Below are 24818 nucleotides of genomic sequence, written 5' to 3' on the forward strand. Positions count from 1 at the left end.
AATGTCTCATAATCTCCCCTTCGTTCACTCTCCTCCAATCTGTCCAATAACTCCTTGACAATCTCAGACTCACCCCTCAACTTCGCCGACTGCTCCAAGTGCCCCCCCCTAAGAATTTTTTTGGGCTGTTTCTCGGGCTTCCTACCGTGTCGCCGTGCTGCCTCCATCTCTGCCTTGGGGCGGTGATATTCCCCCTGGCTGTGCCCAGGGTCTTCTCCCGTCTAGGATTTCCTCCCACGTCCAGGAGTCTTGACATCGCTGCTGCTGCTTTTTACCACGCTGCTTGGTCCTGGTTTGGTGGGTAATTCTGTCACGATCGTCATAATAAGCGGACCAAGGCGCAGCGTGAGAGACATACATCTTCCTTTTATTGGACGAAGACGTAACACTCTTACAAAACTAACAAAACAATAAACGATCGTGAAGCTATAAACGAAAGTGCACACACAAGCTACTAACGTTAAAAATAAACAATTTCGCCACAAACACCTAAAAAGCCTATGGCTGCCTTAAATATGGCTCCCAATCAGAGACAACAATAAACAGCTGTCTCTGATTGAGAACCAAATCAGGCAACCATAGACTTTCCTAAACACCTACACTGAACACAACCCCATACATACTACAAAACCCCCTAAACAATACACACACCCTAAACTAGACAAAAACACACAAACATCCCATGTCACACCCTGACCTACCTAAACTAATAAAGAAAACCAATCTAACAAAGGCCAGAGTGTGACATAACGCTAGTAAAAATTCCCTGTCTTAGGTCAGTTAGGATCACCAGTATATTTTAAGAATGTGAAATGTCAGAATAATAGTAGAGAGAATGATTTATTTAATTTTTTTTCATCACATTCCTAGTGGGTTAGAAGTTTACATACACTCAATTAGTATTTGGTAGCATTGCCTTTAAAATGTTTAACTTGGGCCAAACATTTTGGGTAGCCTTCCTCAAGCTTCCCACAATAAGTTGGGTGAATTTTGGCCCATTCCTCCTGACAGAGCTGGTGTAACTGAGTCAGGTTTAGTGGCCTCCTTTCTAGCACATGCTTTTTCAGTTCTGCCCACAAATTTTCTATAGGCTTGAGGTCAGGACTTTGTGATGGCCACTCCAATACCTTGATTTTGTTGTCCTTAAGCCATTTTGCCACAACTTTTGAAGTATGCTTGGGATCATTGTCCATTTGGAAGACCCATTTGCGACCAAGCTTTAACTTCCTGACTGATGTCTTGAGATGTTGCTTCAATATATCCACATCATTTTCCTACCTCATGATGCCATCTATTTTGTGAAGTGCACCAGCCCCTCCTGCAGCAAAGCACCCACACAACATGATGCTGCCACCCCCTTGCTTCACGGTTGGGATGGTGTTCTTCGGCTTGCAAGCCACCCCCTTTTTCCTCTAAACATAACGATGGTCATTATGGCCAAACAGTTATATTTTTGTTCCATCAGACTAGAGGATATTTCTCCAAAAAGTGCGATCTTTGTCCCCATGTGCAGCTTTTTTATGGCGGGTTTGTAGCAGTGGCTTCTTCCTTGCTGAGCATATTTTCATGTTATGTCGATATTGGACTTGTTTTACTATGGATATAGATACTTTTGTACCTGTTTCCTCCAGCATCTTCACAAGGTCCTTTGCTGTTGTTCTGGTACCTTCCGGCGTTTGGAAATTGCTCCCAACGATGAACCAGACTTGTGGATGTCTACAATTTTTTTCTGAGGTCTTGGCTGATTTCTTTTGATTTTACCATGATGTCAAGCAAAGAGGCACTGAGTTTGAAGGTAGGCCTTGAAATACATCCACAGGTACACCTCCAACCTCCAAATGATGTCAATTAGCCTAATAGAAGCTTCTAATGCCATGACATCATTTTCTGGAATTTTCCAAGCTGTTTAAAGGCACAGTTAAAACTTCTTGCCACTAGGGGGGTGCCATTTCGACATAGCACAAATTCGTATCCAAATTAAACTGCCTCGTACTCAATTCTTGCTCGTACAATATGCATATTATTATTACTATTGGATAGAAAACACTCTCTAGTTTCTAAAACCGTTTGAATTATGTCTGTAAGTGAAACAGAACTAGACTTAGAGCAATTCTCCTATGAGGATTTGAAAATGGTGAAATCTGCTTGCTGTTCCCAGACCTGTGGATAACCCTGACTGTCTTCTATTGGTTGAGATGCACTGCATACGCCTTCCCCTGGTTGTTAGCGAATAGGGAGTCTTGAAATGGCGTCTCTACGTAGTTCCCAAAGTCTATAAATTGATTGGGAACGAGGTGGCTGATTCTTTTCACCTTCGCTCGGGCGCATTGAGGAGCTGGGGACGTTCTTTTGAAACCATCGGTTATACATCTCAGACATTTCCGGCTGTGTTTTTATTCGATATAGGTGTTGAAGACATCGTAATGTTGTTATTTTGAACCGAATTATATCAGTTTATGTCAGTATATTGCGATTTTCGGTTATTTATTTTCTTGGCGCTGTAGAAAGTTGGGTAGCTCTCTCTCTCAAGCTAATGTTTACTGCTAATTGCAAAGTGGAAGACGACATAATACAACCTAGCAACGATTCTTTTGGACAAAGGACACCTTTTCCCAAGATTCTGATGGAAGCTCGGCAAATAGTAAGCAATTTTTAATGTATTAATTCGTATTTATGTTGACAAATGGCAAATAATTATTCCGCCATGTTTTTCGGTGCATCTCGCTTTAGCGCACGCTGTATGCTTGAAGTAACGTTAATTTTAAAATTGTAACCCAGCGATTGCATTAAGAACTAATTTGTCTTTCAATTGCTGTCCAACCTGTATTTTTTTAGTCAAGTTTATTATTAGTTATGGATTAGATTAGGTTCCTCTCCAAGATGGCGCCCGACAGATTGCTTGAAGTTTTGGCCACTAATCACGTTGTATAACCACGAATTGTGCCGCTAAATATGCACATTTTCGAACAAACTCTATATGCATTGTGTAATATGATGTTACAGGACTGTCATCTGAAGAATTCTGAGAAGGTTAGTGAAAAAATTATTTTGGTGGTTTATACGTTATAGCTATTTTTGCCTTGAATCAATGCTGTTGTAATGTTCGCTATTGTGCTAAGCTAATATAACGCTATATTGTGTTTTCGCTGTAAAACACTTAGAAAATCTGAAATATTGTCTTGATTCACAAGATCTGTGTCTTTCATCTGCTGCATGCTGTGTATTTTTAAGAAATGTTTTATGATGAGTAATTAGCTAATACACGATGGTCTCTGTAGTTATTCTAGTCATTTTAGTGAGAGTTGTGATGGGGGCTGCAATTGTAAACTATGATTTATACCTGAAATATGCACATTTTTCTAACAAAACCTATGCTATACAATAAATATGTTATCAGACTGTCATCTGATGAGGTTGTTTCTTGGTTAGTGGCTATTTATATCTTTATTTGGTCGAATTTGTGATAGCTACTGATGCAGTAAGAAAATGGTGGAGTATGGGAGTGGTGTCTTTTGCTATCGTGGTTAGCTAATAGATTTACATATTTTGTCTTCCCTGTAAAACATTTTAAAAATCAGAAATTATGGCTTTATTCACAAGATGTGTATCTTTCATTTGGTGTCTTGGACTTGTGATTTCATGAACATTTTATTATATGATATCCCTGTGGCTTTAGGCTAGGCTATGCTAGTCAGCTTTTGTGATGGGGGGGATCCCGGATCCGGGTTTGGGAGGTGTTAGAGGTTATTAACTTAGTGTATGTAAATGTTTGACCCACTGGAATTGTGGTACAGTGAATTATAAGTGAAATAAACTGTAAACAATTGTTGGAAAAACTACTTGTCATGCACAAAGTAGATGTCCTAACCGACTTGCCAAAACTATAATTTGTTAACAAGAAATTTGTGGAGTGGTTGAAAAACAAGGTTTAATGACTCCAACCTAAGTGTATGTACACTTCCGACTTCAACTCTATATAGCAATTGGAGGATACCACATTTTCTTCCGACCACCCATTTATGGGAGAGTGTCTCTCTCTGTACTCTTTGCTGCCTCAATACGCTCCCTCTCATTTACCCTCTCTCATTTCTTCCTCCCTCTCTCTCTCTCTCGAGCTGTGTTTCATCCTACCCTCTCCCCATCGTCCTCAGAGTAATCTCATGTTCTCCCTGCCCCCCCCCCCCCCCCCCCCCGTCTCCATCAGGTTAATACTGTGTGCAGAGCCTTCAGAAAGTATTCATATCCCTTGACTTATTCCACATTTTGCTGGGTTACAACCTGAATTCAAAATGGATTCAATCCATTTTTGTTGTGTTACTTTCGGTGCTTCACAGATCAAGCCGGTCTATATCAGGGCAGATGACGCCATATTATAGTGAGCACGGCGCCTGCTCCACTTACACATTGCTAGCCTGCACTGGGAGAAGGGTGCATCATGTTAGCTCCCCACTCATGATGCACAGAAGCTAACACACTTGAATAATGCGACACGGCATGTACAGGAATTTTAGAAACATTACGGTTTGCAAAACGGTTTGCAAAACAATGACAATACATTGGAACACTTTACAATGCAGGAATGTACCGGTAGCTTTGAGCTATTGTCGGCTAACTTTTCTTGCTAGCTGACAGCTAAAGCTCACATCCATTCACTACCCGAGTACTTTGTTTGTAATAATATGTAAACCATACTTTTTGTAGTTGATTTCAAAGATGATTACCACCCAGGGCCTCCCGGGTTGCACAGTGGTCTAAGGCACTGCATCACAGTGCTAGCTGTGCCACCAGAGACTCTGGATTTGAGCCCAGGCTCTGTCGCAGCCGGCCGTGACCTGGAGGCCCATGGGGCGGTGCACAATTGGCCCAGCGTCGTCCGGGTTAGGGAGGGTTTGGCCGGCAGGGATATCCTTGTCTCATCGCGCACTAGCGACTCCTGTGGCGTCTAGCGACTCCTGTGGTGTTTCCTCCGACACATTGGTGTGGCTGGCTTCCGGGTTGGATGCGCGCTGTGTTAAGAAGCAGTGCGGCTTGGTTGGGTTGTGTTTCGGAGGATGCATGGCTCTCGACCTTCGCCTCTCCCGAGTCTGTATTGTTGCAGCGATGAGACAAGAATGTAACTACTAACAATTGGATACCACGAAATTGGGGAGAAAAAGGGGGTACATTTTTTTATATTTTTTATAAAAGATGATTGCCGCCCAAAAAGTTAATCATTCACTTATTTGGTCTCTCCCACATCTCTCCCAAACATGATCTATTGCCTCAGCAAACTGACTGTGCTCCAACTGGCCACCCCGCTCCTGCCTTGATGTCATTACTGGTTAAAGAGACAGCGCACATTTAAAAAAAAAAAAAAAAGCTACTTCTATCCAAATGTTGTTGATCAGTACAATAAATTAAGTCCCAAACGGAAGGGAAATAGATTGTCATCTGTAGCCCCATGAAATTAGCCAAAAAAAGCTCAATAATTCGATGCATTCACACACTGCTATTGAATAGGCTATCACCTGTATTGTGCGTAGGCCTATGCGACATCTTTATTTACCCAGTTTATTAATAGAGATTTACAATTCAAATAAATTATCATCATTGTTATGTACTTGGATTTGTAAAAACAATTGATACATGGATCTATGAAAATATGTTCATTTGCCATTCTGTGACTTTGGCTAATATGCCTTATTTGTTTTGCTGTGGTATCGTTTTGTGAAACTAAACCTGGTATCGAAGTTAACATTTTAGTATCCTGACAATACTACCGTCAGTATAGGAACTCGGGCTTCCTGTTTGTTTTTCACACTGGAATGTATCAACGGGCTCATTTGTTGTGCTCCGCTATCTCCTCGCTCCCCTCCTCCGTCTGGCGTGCGGCTCGCAGAACGAAGTGGCTTATGAAAACTACAGCTGAGATATTGAATTATTTTCATGTTGAAAAGGCAGTACGGGGGCTGAAGTGTTTAGATTTAAGAAGGTTATCTGTTGTGTGTGTGTGTGTGACAGAGTTATTAGCCTTTTAATATGACTTTTAGCGTGTGTGTACATGCAAAAAAAAAACAGCTGACACATTAAGAGAAATCCAGACATTTAAATCCTGTTAAAGCTGGACTCCTTAATAGGTGAAACTGACACTTCTGTTTGGAATATTACATTAACAACAAAAATTCAGCAAAAAGTTTTTGCATGCGTGATAGAAAATGTGCTGCACTTTTTTTTTCTCGCTGCTGGACGCTCCTCACCTCAGTTTCATCAACAAAATAAAAACAATAACAAAGGCTCTGGGGGCGAACAGTGGCACTGTTTCCCCTAATGCGGATTCAATCTTTAAAGGAGCACCCCCCACATACTCCCCTCCCTCCCCAGCGCTTAGATGTTGGCCAATCACAAATATCACTACATACATGGTGGCTCTTTTGTCAACAGGCAGGAGAAAAATGTCCAAACCCCTGGCCCTTGAGTGCATCCAGGAGTCCTTCTCTGTAGTGTGAGGTTTTTGTGGCCGATTTTCCAGACTCAAAAGCATGTAAGCGAGAGAGACAGCTGCAGTCAAATAAGGTCTTTGAAGAACTACATCAAATGGGAAAATCATCTCCCAGCTATTGGGCTGACAGCGGCAGCGGAGTGGAGCGGCGGCACATGGACAACGTGAGGGCAACATAGAGGGGCGGCGAGGGGCGATGCTTTGTGTGTTGTCTGTGGTAGGGTGGCCAAGTGGATGCTGGGGAGGAGGGGCTTTTTATTCATTGTCTGCATCCCTTGCTCTCTGCTCTCTCATCTTTCTCCCTCTTTCTCTAGCTCAGGGTCTTAAACCTTTTCTTGTCCAGGGACACTCTCCAAGGCAAACCGGCGACCCAGGGACCCCCATCATACGTTATTAAAAAAATACAAATAAACTTGTCTTGTCTTCAGGTGAATGATAATGGAAAGGAGAAAAAACGAATCAACATTTTAATGCCCGGCACCACAGGCTAAAATGACATTTTTGCATATACTTATCAATTTAGTCCCTAAAAGTACAAATTTGAATGTCAAAATGTTGATGAAAATGTATATTTTTGTTCGTTTATCATGCTACCATCGTCAACAGTTCATGAATTATAACTACTTTAAAATGATCATGCATCCATAATTTCAAAGGTCACTACATTGAATCACTCGTCATGTTAAAGCACATTTCATAGATAAGATTTCACACCAGCCTCCCGGGTGGCGCAGTGGTCTAGGGCACTGCATCGCAGTGCTAGCTGCGCCACCAGAGTCTCTGGGTTCGCGCCCAGGCTCTGTCGCAGCCGGCCGCAACCGGGAGGTCTGTGGGGCGACGCACAATTGGCATAGCGTCGTCCGGGTTAGGGAGGGTTTGGCCGGTAGGGATATCCTTGTCTCAGTATGTAAAATGTAATTAAAAAATGTATGCACTCTACTGTAAGTCGCTCTGGATAAGAGCATCTGCTAAATGACTAAAAAAAAATAATAATAATAATGTTACAAACTCCACCAAATGGAGTAACTTACTTTTGAAAAGATGGTGATTGGGTCTAAATAGGCGTTTGGTAGTTTAAATTCAGGGTGCTGTAAAACTTAAATTAAACACATTCTCAAATAGCTGTCTGTCGCTTTTGATAAATTATCTAAATGATTTAGGTGAATTGTTTACGAGTGAACTTCCCGTGAGTAGCATAAAGATTGTGACAAATAAGATAAAGGAGATCTCTATTGCACTCCACACTGCCCTCTCCCACCTGGACAAGAGGAACACCTACACTACCAGTCAGAAGTTAGACACACCTAATCATTCCAGAGTTTTTCTTTATGTTTCGAAACTTCCTTTCCTGTGGCGGTCCTCATGAGAGCCAGTTTCATCATAGCGATTGATGGTTTTTGCGACTGCACATGAAAAAACGTTCAAAGTTCATGAAATTTCCCACATTGACTGACCTTCATGTCTTAAAAGAATGATGGACTGTCATTTCTCCTTGCTTATTTGAGCTGTTCTCGCCATAATATGGACTTGGTCCTATTACCAAATAGGGCTATCTTCTGTATAAAACCCCTACCTTGTCACAACACAACTGATTGGCCCAAACGCATTAAGAAGGAAAGCAATTTCACAAATTAACTTTTAACAAGGCACACATGTTACTTCAAATGCATTCCAAGTGACTACGCCACGAAGCTGGTTGAGAGAATGCCAAGAGTGTGCAAAGCTGTCATCAAGGCAAAGGGTGGCTACTTTGAAGAATCTCAAATATAAAATATAATTTGATTTGTTTAACACTTTTATGGTTAATACATTATTCCATGTGTTATTTCATAGTTTTGATGTCTTCACTATTATTCCGCAATGTAGAAAATAGTATAAAATAATAAAGAAAAACCCTTGAATGAGTAGGTGTGAATGATTCACTTTTGACTGATACTGTATGTTTATACAGTACCATTTTATTACCCAAAAATATATTTGTGTCCACATTTAACTGGTGAAAGTTGATTCTGATATGATTAAGGGGAAAATATTTGGGTGTGGTGCTTTATTTTGACCTCCCGTCATTATAATTGGAAGAGGAAGTCTAACAGCCTATTAGCTAGAGCGTTAACTCCAAACACTTTTAAAAACAATTTTTAAACAAAGGTTAGCCATGTGTTGGGTAAAAATGAATGTCCAAATCAAGAAAGCTTACCAGCAGCCAGCGGCATTTGCCTCACTGGTAACCTAATTGCGGGTGCTTTTTCAAAGCCTTTGTCAGATACCTCAGTGAGTATAATTGTCTCCAGTGAGTGTAATTTCCTTTATATTAGGATTTGATAAATCATTAGAAAGAAGATAGTCTCCTCTTTTCTGCAGTAGGTATGTAATTCAAAATATGTTCATTATTTTGGGATATTCATAAAAACATTGAAGTAAAAAAATATTTATATTCATATATATAATTTTTTTTGCAGACCCCGGTTGAATACCCCTGCTCTAGCTCCCCACCTGCTGAGGGTTGTACACGGAACAAAAATATAAACGCAACGTGCAACAATTTCAACATTTTTAACGAGTTACAGTTCATATAAGGAAATCAGTCAATTTAAATACTGTCACATTTCTGACCTGTTTTCCTTGTTTTTGTATGTGTTTAGTTGGTCAGGGCGTGAGTTGGGGTGGGCATTCTATGTTATGTGTTTCTATGTTGGGTTAAATGTGTTGCCTGATATGGTTCTCAATTAGGGGCAGGTGTTTGACGTTTCCTCTGATTGAGAACCATATTAAGGTAGGCTGTTCTCACTGTTTGTTTGTGGGTGATTGTTCCTGTGTCTGTGTCTGTCGCACCACACGGGACTGTTTCGTGTTCGTTCGTTCGTTCGTTCGTTCGTTCGTTCGTTCGTTTGGTTAGTCTGTTCCTGTTCTTCGTGTTATATTGTAAGTTCTCAAGTTCAGGTCTGTCTACGTCGTTTTGTTGTTTTGTAATTTTTCAAAGTGTTTTTTCGTGTTCGTCTTGTCTTTAAATAAATTCATTCATGTATTCATCTACCGCTGCGTTTTGGTCCGATCCCTACTCCTTCTCCTCATCCGAGGAGGAGGAGGAATTAGACAGCCGTTACAAATACATTAATTAGACCCTGATCTATGGATTTCACATGACTGTGAATACAGATATGCATCTGTTGGTCACAGATACCTTTAAAAAAAAGGTAGGGGCGTGGATCAGAAAACCAGTCAGTATCTGGTGTGACCACCATTTGGCTCATGCAGCACAACACATCTTCACATAGAATTGATCAGGCTGTTGATTGTGGAATGTTGTCCCACTCCTCTTCAATGTCTGTGTGAAGTTGCTGGATATTGGAGGGAATTGGAACACACTGTCATACATGTCGATCGGTCAACTGGGACATTTTCTGCTTCCAGGAACTGTGTACAGATCCTTTCGACATGGGGCTGTGCATTATCATGCTGAAACATTAAGTGATGGCGATGGATGAATGGCGCGACTATGAGCCTCTGGATCTCGTCACGGTATCTCTGTGCAGTGAAATTGACATCGATAAAATGCAATTGTGTTCGCTGTCCGTAGCTTAAGCCTGCCCATACCATAACCCCACTGCCACCATGGGGCGCACTGTTCACAACGTTAACATCAGAAAGCTGCTCGCCCGCATGGTGCCCACAACGCAAGAATCTGCCCGGTATAGTTGAAACTGGGATTCATCTGTGAAGAGCACACTTCTCCAGCATGTCAGTGGACATTGAAGCTGAGCATTTGCAGTTTGAAGTTGGTAACAACGCCAAACTGCTGTTAGTGTCAAAATCCTGGTGAGAACGACGAGCACTCAGATGAACTTCCCTGAGATGGTTTCTGACACAGTTTTCACAACCGGCTGGTCTCAGACGATCCCGCAGGTGAAGAAGCCTGACGTGAAGGTCCTGGGCTGGTGTGGTTACACGTGATCTACGGTTGTGAGGCCGGTTGGACGTACTGCAAAATTCTCTAAAATGACATTGGAGGCGGCGTTCACTTCTATGAACATTCACTTCTATGAACATTCACTTCTATGAACATTCACTTCTATTGCAACAGCTCTGGCGAACATTCCTGCAGTCAGCATGCCAATTATACGCTCCCTCAAAACTTGAGACATCTGTGGCTGTCAGAACGGTGGGTGTAGCTGGTGTATGCAGTCAGGCGCAGGAGAGCAGAGAATTGGGAGCAACGTAACTTTACTCAGAATAATGAATGGTGCAAGGTAAAACAATACACTTGCCCAAACACAAACACACGAACATCAACTTTTACGCACGGGCAAGAAACAGCACCCGTCGAAATAACCAGTCACCAACATACCGAACAATGACCTAAAACAATCCCGCAAAACACCATGGGGAAAACAGAGGGTTAAATACATGAACAATAATTAGGGGGATGAAAAACAGGTGTGTAGAAACAAAGACAAAACAAATGGAAAATGAAAAGTGGATCGGCGATGGCTAGTAGACCGGCGACGCCGACCGCCGAGTGCCGCCCGAACAAGGAGAGGAACCGACTTCGGCTGAAGTTGTGACAGTGGCATTGTGTTGTGACAAAACTACACATTTTAGAGTTGCGTTTTATTGTCCCAAGCACTATGTACACCTGTGTAATGATCATGCTGTTTAACCAGCTTCTTGATATGTCAGACCTGTCAGGTGGATGGATAAGCTCAAATTTGTTCCCAAAATTTGAGCGAAATGCGTATGGACAATTTCTGTGATCTTTTATTTCAGCTCAAGAAACATGTGACCAAAACTTTACATCTTGTTTCATATTTTTGTTCAGGTGTATATAGCGATTAGAGGACTCTGCCCAATCCCCCTGTCACGCCCTGACCTTAGTTATCTGTTTTTCTATATATTTTGGTTAGGTCAGGGTGTGACTAGGGTGGGTACGCTAGTTTTGTATGTCTAGGGTTTTTGTATGTCTAGGGTTTTTGTATGTCTAGGGTTTTTGTATGTCTAGGGGTATTGTATGTCTAGGGGTTTTGTATGTCTATGTTGGCCTGATATGGTTCCCAATCAGAGACAGCTGTTTATCGTTGTCTCTGATTGGCGATCATATTTAGGTAGCCATTTGCCTCGTTTGTGTTGTGGGATCTTGTCTACATTGAGTTGCCTGAGTGCACACCTGTAGCGTCACGTTTCGTTTGGTTGTTTGTTGTTTTGTTAGGTGAGTTTCAGTTGATTAAAATGATGTGGAACTCTACTCACGCTGTGCCTTGGTCTCATCTTTATGACGAACGCGACACCCCCTCCCCTGTGGAGCGATTTCAGTGCCAACAGAAATTGTATTTGAATTCTATCATTTTGAATTTTTATTAGGATATTGAATTTAATATTGTTTTTATTTGTGATTCACAAATGTTGTCATGGAATTCCTGAATGTGTATGAAGCATTAATAAACCCAGTGCAAAACACTGGATCACAAGGAGAAAACAGACAGACTGCCTGCCTCACTGCCTGGGAGATCACTCAAACCCTCCTCCTTGCTTTGTTCACCATCCTCTCCTCGATGCTGTATATTCTATTCTCTGTAATGGTTTTTGTAGTGCAGGGTCGTGTCCTCCAACTCCCCACTACTACTACCATGTCTTCTTCTTCAGCTAAAGTGAATGTTTCAGCATTGCAGTATTCCTCTAATTCTCTACCTCTATACCGCTTGTTATTATCCCAAGCCTAACCTGGCTTGTGTCTACCACTTCAGCACCACCAGAGAGATGAGCTCATTGGCAGTGAGGAGCATTCTAATTTAGGAGGTAGCCATGTGACTGTTCATCCTCCTACTTCTCCAGCCTTTCAAATGATAGTAATGATAGTAATGAGAAAATACAGGCAGGAAGTCTCTGAAGTTTTTTGGGTCGGCGCGTTCTGCTTGTTACGCCAGTCGCATTCGCCCAGGCAATTTGCCTCCTTGTCTGAGTCTGAGAGGAAAGGCTTATCGCTGCAGTTGCGAGGGGCGATGCTCCGTAACTGGACAAGCCCCTTAACATTCAAATCAAAACGACCCCCCTCTGTTCTTTCTCGCCCTTCTTTCCTTGCCTGTCAAGGCACCTGCGAAGGCGACAGAAAAAAATGTGAATGTGATGGTATATTCAATAAGGATGAAGGGAATGGAAAGCAAACCAATGTAAATCCTTAACTACAGTTGCTAGTGGTTTCAATGGGTTTCAGTGGCCGTGTCCAAAATATGGCTTGCCTATTACTTACTTAAACTGCATACTGTGTACAGTCGTGGCCAAAAGTTTTGAGAATGACACAAATTAATTTTCACACAATCTGCTGCCTCAGTTTGTATGATGGCAATTTGCATATACTCCAGAATGTTATTAAGAGTGATCAGATGAATTGCAATTAATTGCAAAGTCCCTCTTTGCCATGTAAATGAACTGAATCCCCAAAAAAACATTTCCACTGCATTTCAGCCCTGCCACAAAAGGACCAGCTGACATGTCAGTGATTCTCTCGTTAACCAAGGTGTGAGTGTTGACGAGGACAAGGCTGGAGATCACTCTGTGATGCTGATTGAGTTCGAATAACAGACTGGCAGCTTCAAAAGAAGGGTGGTGCTTGGAATCATTGTTCTTCCTCTGTCAACCATGGTTACCTGCAAGGAAACACATGCCGTCATCATTGCTTTGCACAAAAAGGGCTTCACAGGCAAGGATATTGCTGCCAGTAAGATTGCACTTAAATCAACCATTTATCAGATCATCAAGAACTTCAAGGAGAGCGGTTCAATTGTTGTGAAGAAGGCTTCAGGGCGCCCAAGAAAGTCCAGCAAGCACCAGGACCGTTTCCTAAAGTTGATTCAGCTGCATATCTACCTCAATAACCTTGTACTCCTGCACATCGACTCTGTACTGGTACTCTGTGTATATCACCAAGTTATCCTTACTCATTGTGTATTTTTTACTAATTGTATTATTACGTGTTTTACTTTTCTATTATGTCTCTATTTTCTGTATGTCTGCATTGTTGGAAGTAAGCATTTCACTGTTCTTCAACACATATGCTCTACAAAGCATGTGACAAATAACATTTTATTTCATTTGAAATGTAGGCTACCGCGTTACTAACGTTAGCTATAGCTAGTGGCAGTGAATAGTGCAGTGGCCACATGACTTACTCGACCTTTTGTTGCGGCATTTCTCCTGCCGTGGTCGCCACTTAATTAAATGCCTGATTGTCATCAGACCCAGCAACCGTTTGAACACAAGCCCTAGGATAATGTTAAATATTAAGTTGTCGCTCAACAGCAAGCAAGTAATCCTGTAGCTAATGTTACTTTTCAAACAGTTACAGGTTCTCGTACTATTAAAGCACATACACTATATATACAAAAGTATGTGGACACCCCTTCAAATTAGTGGATTCGGCTATTTCAGACACACCCGTTGCTGACAGATGTATAAAATCGAGCACACCGCCATGCAATCTCCATAGACAAACATCGGCAGTAGAATGGGCTTACTGAAGAGCTCAGTGACTTTCAACTTGACACTGTCATAGGATGCCACCTTTCCAGCAAGTCAGTTCGTCAACTTTCTGCCCAGCTAGAGCTGCCCCGGTCAACTGTAAGTGCTGTTATTGTGAAGTGGAAATGTCTAGGTGCAATAACGGCTCAGCCGCGAAGTGGTACGCCACACAAGCTCACAGAAGTGCGTGTAGAAATTGTCTGTCCTCGGTTGCAATACTCATTACAGAGATCACTATGCGCAATGCCAAGCACCATCTGGCAGTCCGACGGATGAATCTGGGTTTGGCGGATGCCAGGAGAACGATACCTGCCCCAATGCATAGTGCCAACTGTAAAGTTTAATGGAGGACGAATAATGGTCTGGGGCTGTTTTTCATGGTTCGGGCTAGGCCCCTTAGCTCCAGTGAAGGGGAATCTTAACGTTACATCATACAATGACATTCTAGGCAATTCTGTGCTTCCAACTTTGTGGAAACAGTTTGGGGAAGGACCTTTCCTGTTTCAGCATGACAATGCCCCCGTGCACAAAGCGAGATCTGTACAGAAATGGTTTGTCAAGATTAGTGTGGAAGAACTTGACAGGCCTGCACATAGCCCTGACCTCAACCCCATTGAACACCTTTCTGATGAATTGGAACGCTGACTGCGAGCCAAGCCTAATCGCCCAACATCAGTACCCGACCTCACTAATGCTCTTGTGGCTGAATGGAAGAAAGTCCCCGCAGGAATGTTCCAACATCTTGTCGAAAGCCTTCCCAGAAGACTGGAGGCTGTTATAGCAGCAAAGGTGGGACCAACTCAATATTGGCCCATGATTTCGGAATGAGATGTTCGATGAGCAGGTGTCCACATACTGTTTGTCATGTGATGTAGCTAGCTAGCTAAAGGCATGGCAGGCAGCAGGCTGCAGATTTGTTTTCAAAGATGTAACGTTACGATGAAATAGTCATGATCATTTTAAGAAGAACAAAAATTACTTATATTTCAACACCACCACAGAAGTGGTGCTATTCGCCAAGTTGTTGGGTTGTTTACTTGAAGAGATCTAAAGTTAGCTATCAAGTTAGCTATCAAAACTAGCAGCCCTTCTCTTCCAATGCATTGTGACTGTGAAATTCCCCAAAATTGTGCTGCGAATTCTACGAAATGAAAAGCTGAAATACGTATAGCAAATAGAAAATGCACATACTATTTTCACATACTGATGTGTCATGAGCGATTACGTTGCTTCCCGCTATTCTTTTTGTATTCGGTAGCACATCCCCATATCTAATTGATCAGCTGTTGTCAAAGCCGAAATGAGTATGACAAGCGACCATTTATAGTATACTATCTTTTTCGAAATGTCACATACTTTCTTTTTTTCTTCTTACTCAAACAGCCTACTATTTAGGACGCAAGTGTATTCGGGCATGGACAACGTGTCTGACATGTTTCAATTGTGAACATGGTTTAGAGTCCGTTGTAGTCATAGAGGTGTGTGTCTATGCTGAATTTGTATTCATGATCTGTACATGAATGCCTAAATACAGCCAAACCCCTCTGAATTGTACTGACCTTTTGGTTTGCTGTGCTTTCTCTTTTCCTTGCAGTCAATGAATCATTCCACAACTAGATTAACCATGTTTTATTTTTAGCTTTTAGTAATGTGGCTAGTCTTTCTGAGGCTAGAGCAATGCGGAGATTGATCCCATGTGCTGGGTTAATGGTGCACTGCTATGGGCCTGCATCTACCTTTACTCATTTTCAGGGTGGTAACAGATTCTCTGAGCGGAGTTGAGTGGTTGGAAATCCCGCTCATCACTCCTGGATCATGTCCTTACTCTGCTAAAAACCACTTCATGCTCACGGGAAAAAGAAACTCCCGCTCCAAATTCGCTCCATTCATTAAATCACAATTTAACCAACAGCAATTAATTTTTGTGACTACCTGGACCTACCAATTGATTTTTAAGTATTAAAACCAAACCATATGGAATTTAATGAAAAATATTTGAATAAACATGAAAAGGTGAATGGGATATACATTTTAAAATAAATTATAAAAATAGTTTATTTATTTACTGTCCTATCCTGATGAAATGGTCCCCAACCCTATTCCCTAGACACCCACCTGAGAGACCCATACACTAAGGAGAAGTCCTTATATTTTCTATGGGTCTACTGTAAGTAGCCTATACGCAGCCAAATCAGAAAGATGAATGTGGTCAGAGACCTACTAAAGCAGCACCACCCCTTCAAGACTCTGAGCCTGCATGGCAGGGTTGGTCCTACAAAGCCAAATCCCCCTGATGGGAGAGCATAATATTCAAGTAAATTCTCAAAGCTGCTAATGAGAACCTTGATGACCTTGTACCCAGCCGGTGGGGATTCCGGTGGGGTGCCCCCACCCAGGTAGTGGCAGTGCTGGCAACACTAGCTGCACTAACACTAGCTGCAGTCACACTCTGGTGGCACAAAATAATCAAAGGTCTGACTGCACAGAGATGCTTAGGGAAATGGTCACAACGGGGGACCAGCATGTGTGTGTTTCAGGGGAAGGGGGTGAACCTGATCTCCATCACCTAGGACTTGACAATTTGCTAAATGTTGCATGCCTTCTCAAACAGCTGCAACTGTATATGCGTTAGTAAATCATGTCCTTTCTTGAGTTGGGCTCTGGGATGGAACAACTGTTGAACATCTGAGCTTATGATTGTTTGTGGGGGAAAGGGGTTGTGTGTGTGTGTGTGTGTGTGTGTGTGTGTGTGTGTGTGTGTGTGTGTGTGTGTGTGTGTGTGTGTGTGTGTGTGTGTGTGTGTGTGTAACCCACATCTGTTGCTAGGGGGTAATGATGTAAGGGACAATATAAAGGGACAATATAAAGGGACAATAGAAACGTCCATTTTTCAGAAACCTGTCTTTCAAAGATAATTCGTAAAAATCCAAATAACTTCACAGCTCTTCATTGTAAAGGGTTTAAACACTTTTCCCCATGCGTGTTCAATGAACCATAAACAATTAATGAACATGCACCTGTGGAACGGTCGTTAAGACACTAACAGAAGGCCAGCATCCCGGAGTTGCCTCTTCAATGTTGACGTTGAGACTGGTGTTTTGCCAGTACTATTTAATGAAGCTGCCAGTTGAGGACTTGTGAGGCATCTGTTTCTCAAACTAGACACTATAATGTACTTGTCCTCTTGCTCAGTTGTGCACTGGGGCCTCCCACTCCTTTTTATATTCTGGTTAGGGCCAGTTTGCCCTGTTCTGTGAAGGGAGTAGTACACAGCTGTACAAGATCTTCAGTTTCTTGGCAATTTCTCGCATGGAATAGCATTCATTTCTCAGAACAAGAATAGACTGACGAGTTTCAGAGGAAAGTTGTTTGTTTCTGGCCATTTTGAGCCTGTAATCGAACCCACATATGCTGATGCTCCAAATACTCAACTAGCCTAAAGATGACCAGTTTTATTGCTTCTTTATTGAGCACAACAGTTTTCAGCTGTGCTAACATAATTGCAAAAGGGTTTTCTAATGATCAATTAGTCTTTTAAAATGATCAACTTGGATTAGCTAACACAATGTGCCATTGGAACACATGAGTGACGGTTGCTGATAATGGGCCTCTGTACGCCTATGTAGATATTCCATTAAAAAATCAGCCGTTTCCAGCTACAATAGTCATTTACAACATTAACAATGTCTACACTGTATTTCTGATCAATTTGATGTTATTTTAATGAACAAAAATGTGCTTTTCTTTCAAAAACAAGGACATCTCTAAGTGACCCCAAACTTTTGGACGGTAGTGTATATTATAATTGATCAACCCTACAAGCAAACCAAGACTCTATTATTATGGTGGCAGATTATAATAATATCAATATAAATATAAATACTGTTTTAAATACCTCTATGGACCATAAAGGAAATCACACTACAAACTATCACGCACATGCACTTGAGGAAATCACGAATGACATGGATATATTGGAACTAGTGGATATATGGAGACTTAAATATCCTGACCTAGTGAGATATACATGGCGGAGGCTTAATCAAGATAGTCGTCTTGACTACTTTCTTATGTCATTCTGTCTGGAACCAAAAGTTTAAAAAGTGTTGATAGGGGACAGAATATGGTTGGACCATCAAATAATTGCCCATATATATTACTCTTACAGAATGTCCACATGCGCGAGGATATTGGACATTTAATCAAAGCCAATGTTGGAGAATCTCATATAAAATGGGATAAAGTTGTTTTATACATTTTTTTCTTGTAAGTATGCCTAAAGGTTTTTTGGCAAAATAACCAAATCAAAACGGAAAGCTCCTTGAATGTGGGAATATGCCAGGCCTATTGGGCCAAAATCTATTATGGCCTCTGCTCCGCTCACATACTCTGGTTGGTAATACCTGTCACCAGTTGGCCAGCTCCATTTGCAGTATCACATCGAATTCGAACTGAAACAAAGACACATTCGTTAGCGACACCACTCCGCCGTGTCTAGAAACAATTTGAAGACGAGAGAGGTAGAAAGAGAACAAAAGATTTCAAGATGTGAGGGATATGTGAGAGACTTTGATCCGACGGCACAGGAAAAAAAGCACTCTTCTTCCCTCTCCCAGATCCTAGACTCTCATTAAGGCGACGAGAGTCGACCCCCAAGATCCACCGGAAGAAGTAGAGCACAGTCTTCTGAGACAAACATCGCCTGAAGTAGAGGAATAAGACTTTCTTTAATTGGAGATAGGGGGGGATAAAACAAGAAAGGGTACGCTGAAGGTTTGTGGATTACTATATCGTAGCATCCGTCCCTGAAGTGAAATTCATGGACAAAGCATTGCAACAAAATAGGGATATTGCACACGGATATACATTATTCCAAAAGTGGCAGTGCATACGGAATGAGAGTCTCGGCGCTTGTCAGAGGAACCCCACTTCCCTGGTGCATAGAGGGTGTTTGTTTTAATGCCTGTCATAAATATGTATCGGGGGTCTTCATCTGATGACGCTACTTTGTCGAGAATATGAGATACCAAAATAGACGTCCGCTAAATTAGAAGTTCCACCCACTCACATCGGCAGAATGAGTCACTCCGGAGTGGCAGTGGTGTTTATTAAGTCGCTGGAAACAAAGTTCTCTATAGGGAAATACTGCTTTCTTCTTTTCAGAAAAGTACACATTCAGGGGCTCCCCTCAGCTGCCAGAAGAAGAGCACGCTAAAGCATAGCAATTCAGATTGTATTGTGAATGCAAAATCTCCTTCAATTGGCCGACAGCAAATTAATGCAAATTGTTTGTACAGCCAGCCATCTATGACCGTCTGGGAATCCTTAGTCAGGGCTGTCATGTAATTCTTCAGCCCAGAGTAACCCATCCACTGCACTTTTTCCATCTGCACACAAATAGGCTGACACGCTGTTGTGAAAAGGTAGCATGTGTACATTTTGTATTTAAACCTCTATGGAACTTGCTTACATTGTTGTGTTACTTATGGTAGACACTGTAGCTCCCTGGCCTTCTTGAATTCTCCAAAGTGTTTTCAATGGATCTTCAACCAATGTTTCAGTCAATAAAAGACCACCGGGGTTGACATGATGATGGCTAATTGTGATAGTAGAGTCAAGTGTTCCTGCATAACCCATACACAACACTCCCCCCACCCTCAAGCACACACATACACACACACATTTTGTTCTATCCTCATGGGGACCTAAAATTAACTTCAATTCAAAATCCTATTTTCCCTAAACCTAAACCTAACCCTTCCCATAACCCTAACTTTAACCCGCAACCCTAAACCTAACTCATAACCCTAGCCTTTGTCCTCATCGGGATGTGATAAATGTCCCTACGAGGGAGAGTTTTCCTTGTTTAACTATCCTTACGGGGACTTTTGGGGATTTTAGGTCCGCACAAAGGTAGAAGAACCACCCCCCCCCCCCCACACACACACACACACAAATCCTAATACCTACAGTACCTCTGTCTTCTCCCTCCCTGCAGCCCTGGAGGACCCGTGCAGTGAGGTGACCTGCAGCTACGGCAGCACCTGCATCCAGTCATCGGACTCCTTGTCGGCCAAGTGCATGTGCCCGCTGAGCTGCGACGGTAAGCCCGAGCAGGTGGTGTGTGGCAGTGACGGCCAAGACTACCGCAACGAGTGCGAGCTCTACAAGCAAGCCTGCCACACCCAGAAGAACTTCCGACTGCAGCACCAGGGATACTGCAGTGAGTCCCCTCATATACTTCTCATCTACCCTCCCTCCCTCTCCCTCCTTTCTTTTGTTCTTTCTTTCTTTTTTGCTTCTTTTTTTCTTTCGCTCTCTCTTCACATCCCTCTGGAGTTTCATTGTCTTCTATCTCTCTGACATCATGTGACTGGTTTTCAAATTCATAGCTTTTTTTTCTTCATGCAAACTCTTCCAGCTGTGTGGATTATTCACTGTTGACAAACAAAGCCACTTGTTTTTAGAGCTGGCCAGTTCGAGAGTTGTTTTGTGTCACCCGCTGTTTGTTTTGGTCGTTTTCTCCTGAGGACGTCTGACTTTGAGACATTCGCGCCGAGCGAAAGAGCCAGATAGAGCTAACCAGACAAACTAGCGTCCCAAAAGTGAGACCCTGAGAGACTACAGAATGGAAGGGAGATGGAGTCTCAGGCCCCCAGAGGACGGCTCGAATATATATCCATTCCAAGCCGGTGAGACCAGGCTCCATGTTGCCTTACCCCCAGGGGGGAGGCCTGGGACCTCAGGAGAGCTGGCCCGGTGGGCCCCTAAATCTTCCTGAGCGCTTCTGTCCAAGCTTTGGCTGTCTCAACTGGCTCGCCAGCGTCAGACAAATGGTGATGCTTTATATATACAGCTGGGGCTAGGCTAGCCAGCACCTCCACGGTCTGTCTGTATGTCTAATTGCCTCTTGGAAGCCGTGCTGGTGTGTTAATGGGAGGTAATGGTTTTTGCAAATGGGATAATAGCTGGGCTTGTGTTGCATCATTGCATTTCTGGTGTCAGGTATTTTTGCAAAAAAAAATCAGTTGGTAATGGTCCCACACTTTATATCCTCCTGTGTTAGCGATTCCATTGTGCTAATATACACAATCCCTACAATAACTGACCTTGGCAATGTGTTGCTGGCATTGGCCCTGTTGTTGTCCTGCCTGCCCAGCCCGGGCTGTGGAAGTCAAGCTACCATTGTCACGTTTGTGTTCCTGTTGTCGCTCTTTGTTTCTCGAGCCAGGGCCTTTTCTCTCCCTTTCTCTCTCTCTGTCCTTTTGGTCTCATCCTCCACGGTGGTGTTTCGAATGACTTGCTCGCAGCTTGGCAGTGTTTTAATGCGGCGCAGAGGTACATAAATCCTTTTTGTCCCCTTGCTCTATACAATTCCGTGTAGAGAGATGAGACGAAGTTGAGCAGGCAAACAGCTCCTATTTCAATAAGCATCTCCCCAGTTCCATTATGATTACAGTTGATATGGCCACCAGCGCCAGCTGCCAGCCTGTCGTCCTCTTAGATCCATGGGCTTCTTGGATTTCCACTTTGCCTTTCCAGGGCAGCCCATATTGATAGCGGGCCTATCTCCAGCATATCACTGGTGATGGATAACCATGTCCTACCACTAACCTCTCTCTTTCTCTCCCCTGTTCATAGACCCCTGCAAAGACAGCGAGAACAGTCTGAACGTGGCATGCCGGGTGGAGCCACGTACCCGCCAGCCCCTGACCTTTGCCCCTCCGGAGTCCTGCCCACCCGTCAATGAGCCACTGTGCGCCAGCGACAGCCAGACGTACGAGAGCGAGTGCCATATGACGAGGACGGGCATGCAGAAGGGCATTGACCTCAGGAAGATCCACCCGGGCCGCTGCAAGAAACAAGGTGTGCCAGCACGTTCATGCACGCACACATGAACCGCACTGCCATGACCGATAGATAACTTACCAAGTTCTTTACGGGCTGTGTTGTGTTACATGCATGACACCAGATGGTTTGCTTGATAAAAGCTCACAAAGGCTTATCTGGGCTATCTGCACTGTCAGGTTTACTGCACAGTCAGGTTACAGTAGATCAAATCCAATTGTATTTGTCACGTGCCAAATACAACAGGTGTAGTAGACCTTACAGTGAAATGTTTACTTACAATTCCTTAACCAACAATGCAATTTTAAGAAAAATAAATGTTAAGAAAGTATTTACTAAAATAAACTGTAAAAAATGTTTTTTTTAAATGAAGGAGCAACAATAGAATATCATTAGTGAGGCTTTATACAGGGGGTACCAGTACAAAGTCAATGTGTGGGGGCACCGGTTATCGTCTAGGTAGCCATTTGATTAGCTGTTCAGGAGTCTTATGGCTTGGGTGTAGAAGCTGTTAAGCCTTTTGGACCTAGACTTGGCGCTCCGGTACCACTTGCCATGCGGTAGCAAGGAGAACAGTCTATGACTAGGCTGGCTGGAGTCTTTACCAATTTTTAGGGCTTTCCTCTGACACCGCCTGGTATAGAGGTCCTGGATGGCAGGAAGCTTGGTTCCAGTGACGTACTAGGCCGTACGCACTACCCTCTGCAGTGACTTGCGGTCGAAGGCCGAGCAGTTGCCATACCAGGCGGTGATGCAACTAGACATGATGCTCTTAATTGTGCGGCTGTTAAACATTTTGAGGATCTGAGGACCCATGCCAAATATTTTCAGTTTCCTGAGGGGGAATAGTCATTGTCGTGACCTTTTTCACGACTATCTTGCTGTGTTTGGACTATGATAGTTTGTTGGTGAAGTGGATACCAAGGAACTTGAAGCTCTCAACCTGCTCCACTACAGGCCCGTCGATGAAAATGGAGTTGTGCTCTGTTCTCCTTTTCCTGTAGTCCACAATCATCTCCTTTGTCTTGATCACGTTTAGGGAGAGGTTGTTATCCTGGTACCACACTGCCAGGTCTCTGACCTCCTCCCTATAGGCTGTCTCATCGTTGTCAGTGATCAGGCCTATTACTGATGTGTCGTCAGCAAACTTAATGATGGTGTTGGAGTCGTGCTTGGCCATACAGTCATGGGTGAACAGGGAGTACAGGAGCGGACTGAGCACACACCCCTGAGGGGCCCCCGTGTTGAGGATCAGCGTGGCAGATGTGTTGTTACCTACCCTCACCACCTGGGAGGTGGCTCATCAGGAATGTCCAGGATCCAGTTGCAGAGGGAGGTGTTTAGTCCCAGGGTCCTTAGCTTAGTAATGAGCTTTGTGAGCATTATGGTGTTGAACGCTGAGCTGTAGTCAACGAATAGTATTCTCACGTATGTGTTCCTTTTGTCCAGGTGGGAAAGAGCAGCGTGGAGTGCAATAGAGATTGCATCATCTGTGGATCTGTTGGGGCGGTATGCAAATTGAAGTGGGTCTAAGGTTTCTGGGATAATGGTGTTGATGTGAGCCATGACCAGCCTTCAAAGCACTTCATGGCTACAGACGTGAGTGCTACGGGTCGGTAGTCATTTTGGCAGGTTAGCCTGGTGTTCTTGGGTACAGGAACTACGGTGGTCTGCTTGAAACATGTTGGTATTACAGACTTGGTCAGGGACAGGTTGAACATGTGAAGACACTTGCCAGTTGGTCAGTGCATGCTCAAAGTACACGTCCTGGTAATCTGTCTGGCCCTGCGGCCTTGTGAATGTTGACCTGTTTAAAGCTCTTACTCACATCGGCTACGGAGAGTGTGATCACACAGTCGTCCGGAACAGCTGATGCTCTCATGCATGCTTCAGTGTTGCTTTCCTTAAAGCGAGCATAGAGGTTATTTAGCTCGTCTGGTATGCTCGTGTCACTGTGCTTCCTTTTGTAGTCCGTAATAGTTTGCAAGCCCTGCGACATCCGACGAGCATCGGAGCCGGTGTAGTACGATTCAATCTTAGTCCTGTATTGACGCTTGCCTGTTTGATGGTTTGTCGGATGGCATAGCGGGATTTCTTATAAACATCTGGGTTAGTGTCTCGCTCCTTGAAAGCGGCAGCTCTACCCTTTAGCTCAGTGCAGATGTTGCCTGTAATCTATGGCTTCTGGCTGGGGGTACGTACCGTCACTGTGGGGATGATGTCATCAATGCACTTATTGATGAAGCCAGTGACTGATGTGGTATACTCCTCAATGCCATCTGAATGATCCCGGAACATATTCCAGTCTGTGCTAGCAAAACACTCCTGTAGCTTAGAATCTGCATCATCTGTCCACTTCCTTATTGAGCGAGTCACTGGTACTTCCTGCTTTAGTTTTTGCTTGTAAGCAGGAACAAGGAGGATAGAGTTATGGTCAGATTTGCCAAATGGAGGGCGAGGGAGAGCTTTGTACGCATCTCTGTGTGTGGAGTAAAGATGGTATCAAGTGTTTTCCCCTCTGGTTGCACATGTGACATGTTGGTAGAAATGAGGTAAAATTGATTTAAGTTTGCCTGCATTAAAGTCCCTGGCCACTAGGAGCACCACCTCTGGCGATGAGCATTTCCTTGTTTGCTTATGGCCTTATACAGCTCGTTGAGAGCCGTCTTAGTGCCAGCATCGGTTTGTGGTGGTAAATAGACAGGTAAATAGTGTGGTCTACAGCTTATCATGAGATACTCTACCTCTGGCCAGCAAAACCTTGAGTCTTCCTTAATTTTAGATTTCATGCACCAGCTGTTCTTTACAAATAGACACAGACCGCCACCACTTGTCTTACAGGAGGCAGCTGTTCTGTCTTGCTGATGGACCGAAAACCCAGCCAACTGTATGTTATCCATGTCGTCGTTAAGCCATGACTCGGTGAAACATAAGATATTACAGTTTTTTATGTCCCGTTGGTAGGATAGTCTTGATCGGAGCT

General features: G+C 43.2%; 1 protein-coding gene across 1 annotated transcript in view; it reads left to right on the top strand.

Moving 5' to 3' along the window:
* The window catches only part of LOC120060868 (agrin-like), a 376729-nt gene that overhangs the window by 217722 nt on the left and 134189 nt on the right, over positions 1–24818 (top strand). The window contains exons 5-6 of the mRNA XM_039010276.1: positions 19986–20210; positions 21629–21855. Coding sequence (XP_038866204.1) covers positions 19986–20210; positions 21629–21855 — 452 coding nt within the window. The remainder of the gene's footprint in view (positions 1–19985; positions 20211–21628; positions 21856–24818) is intronic.

Source organism: Salvelinus namaycush, chromosome 16, assembly GCF_016432855.1.
Source record: "Salvelinus namaycush isolate Seneca chromosome 16, SaNama_1.0, whole genome shotgun sequence".
Classification (NCBI taxonomy): domain Eukaryota; kingdom Metazoa; phylum Chordata; class Actinopteri; order Salmoniformes; family Salmonidae; genus Salvelinus; species Salvelinus namaycush.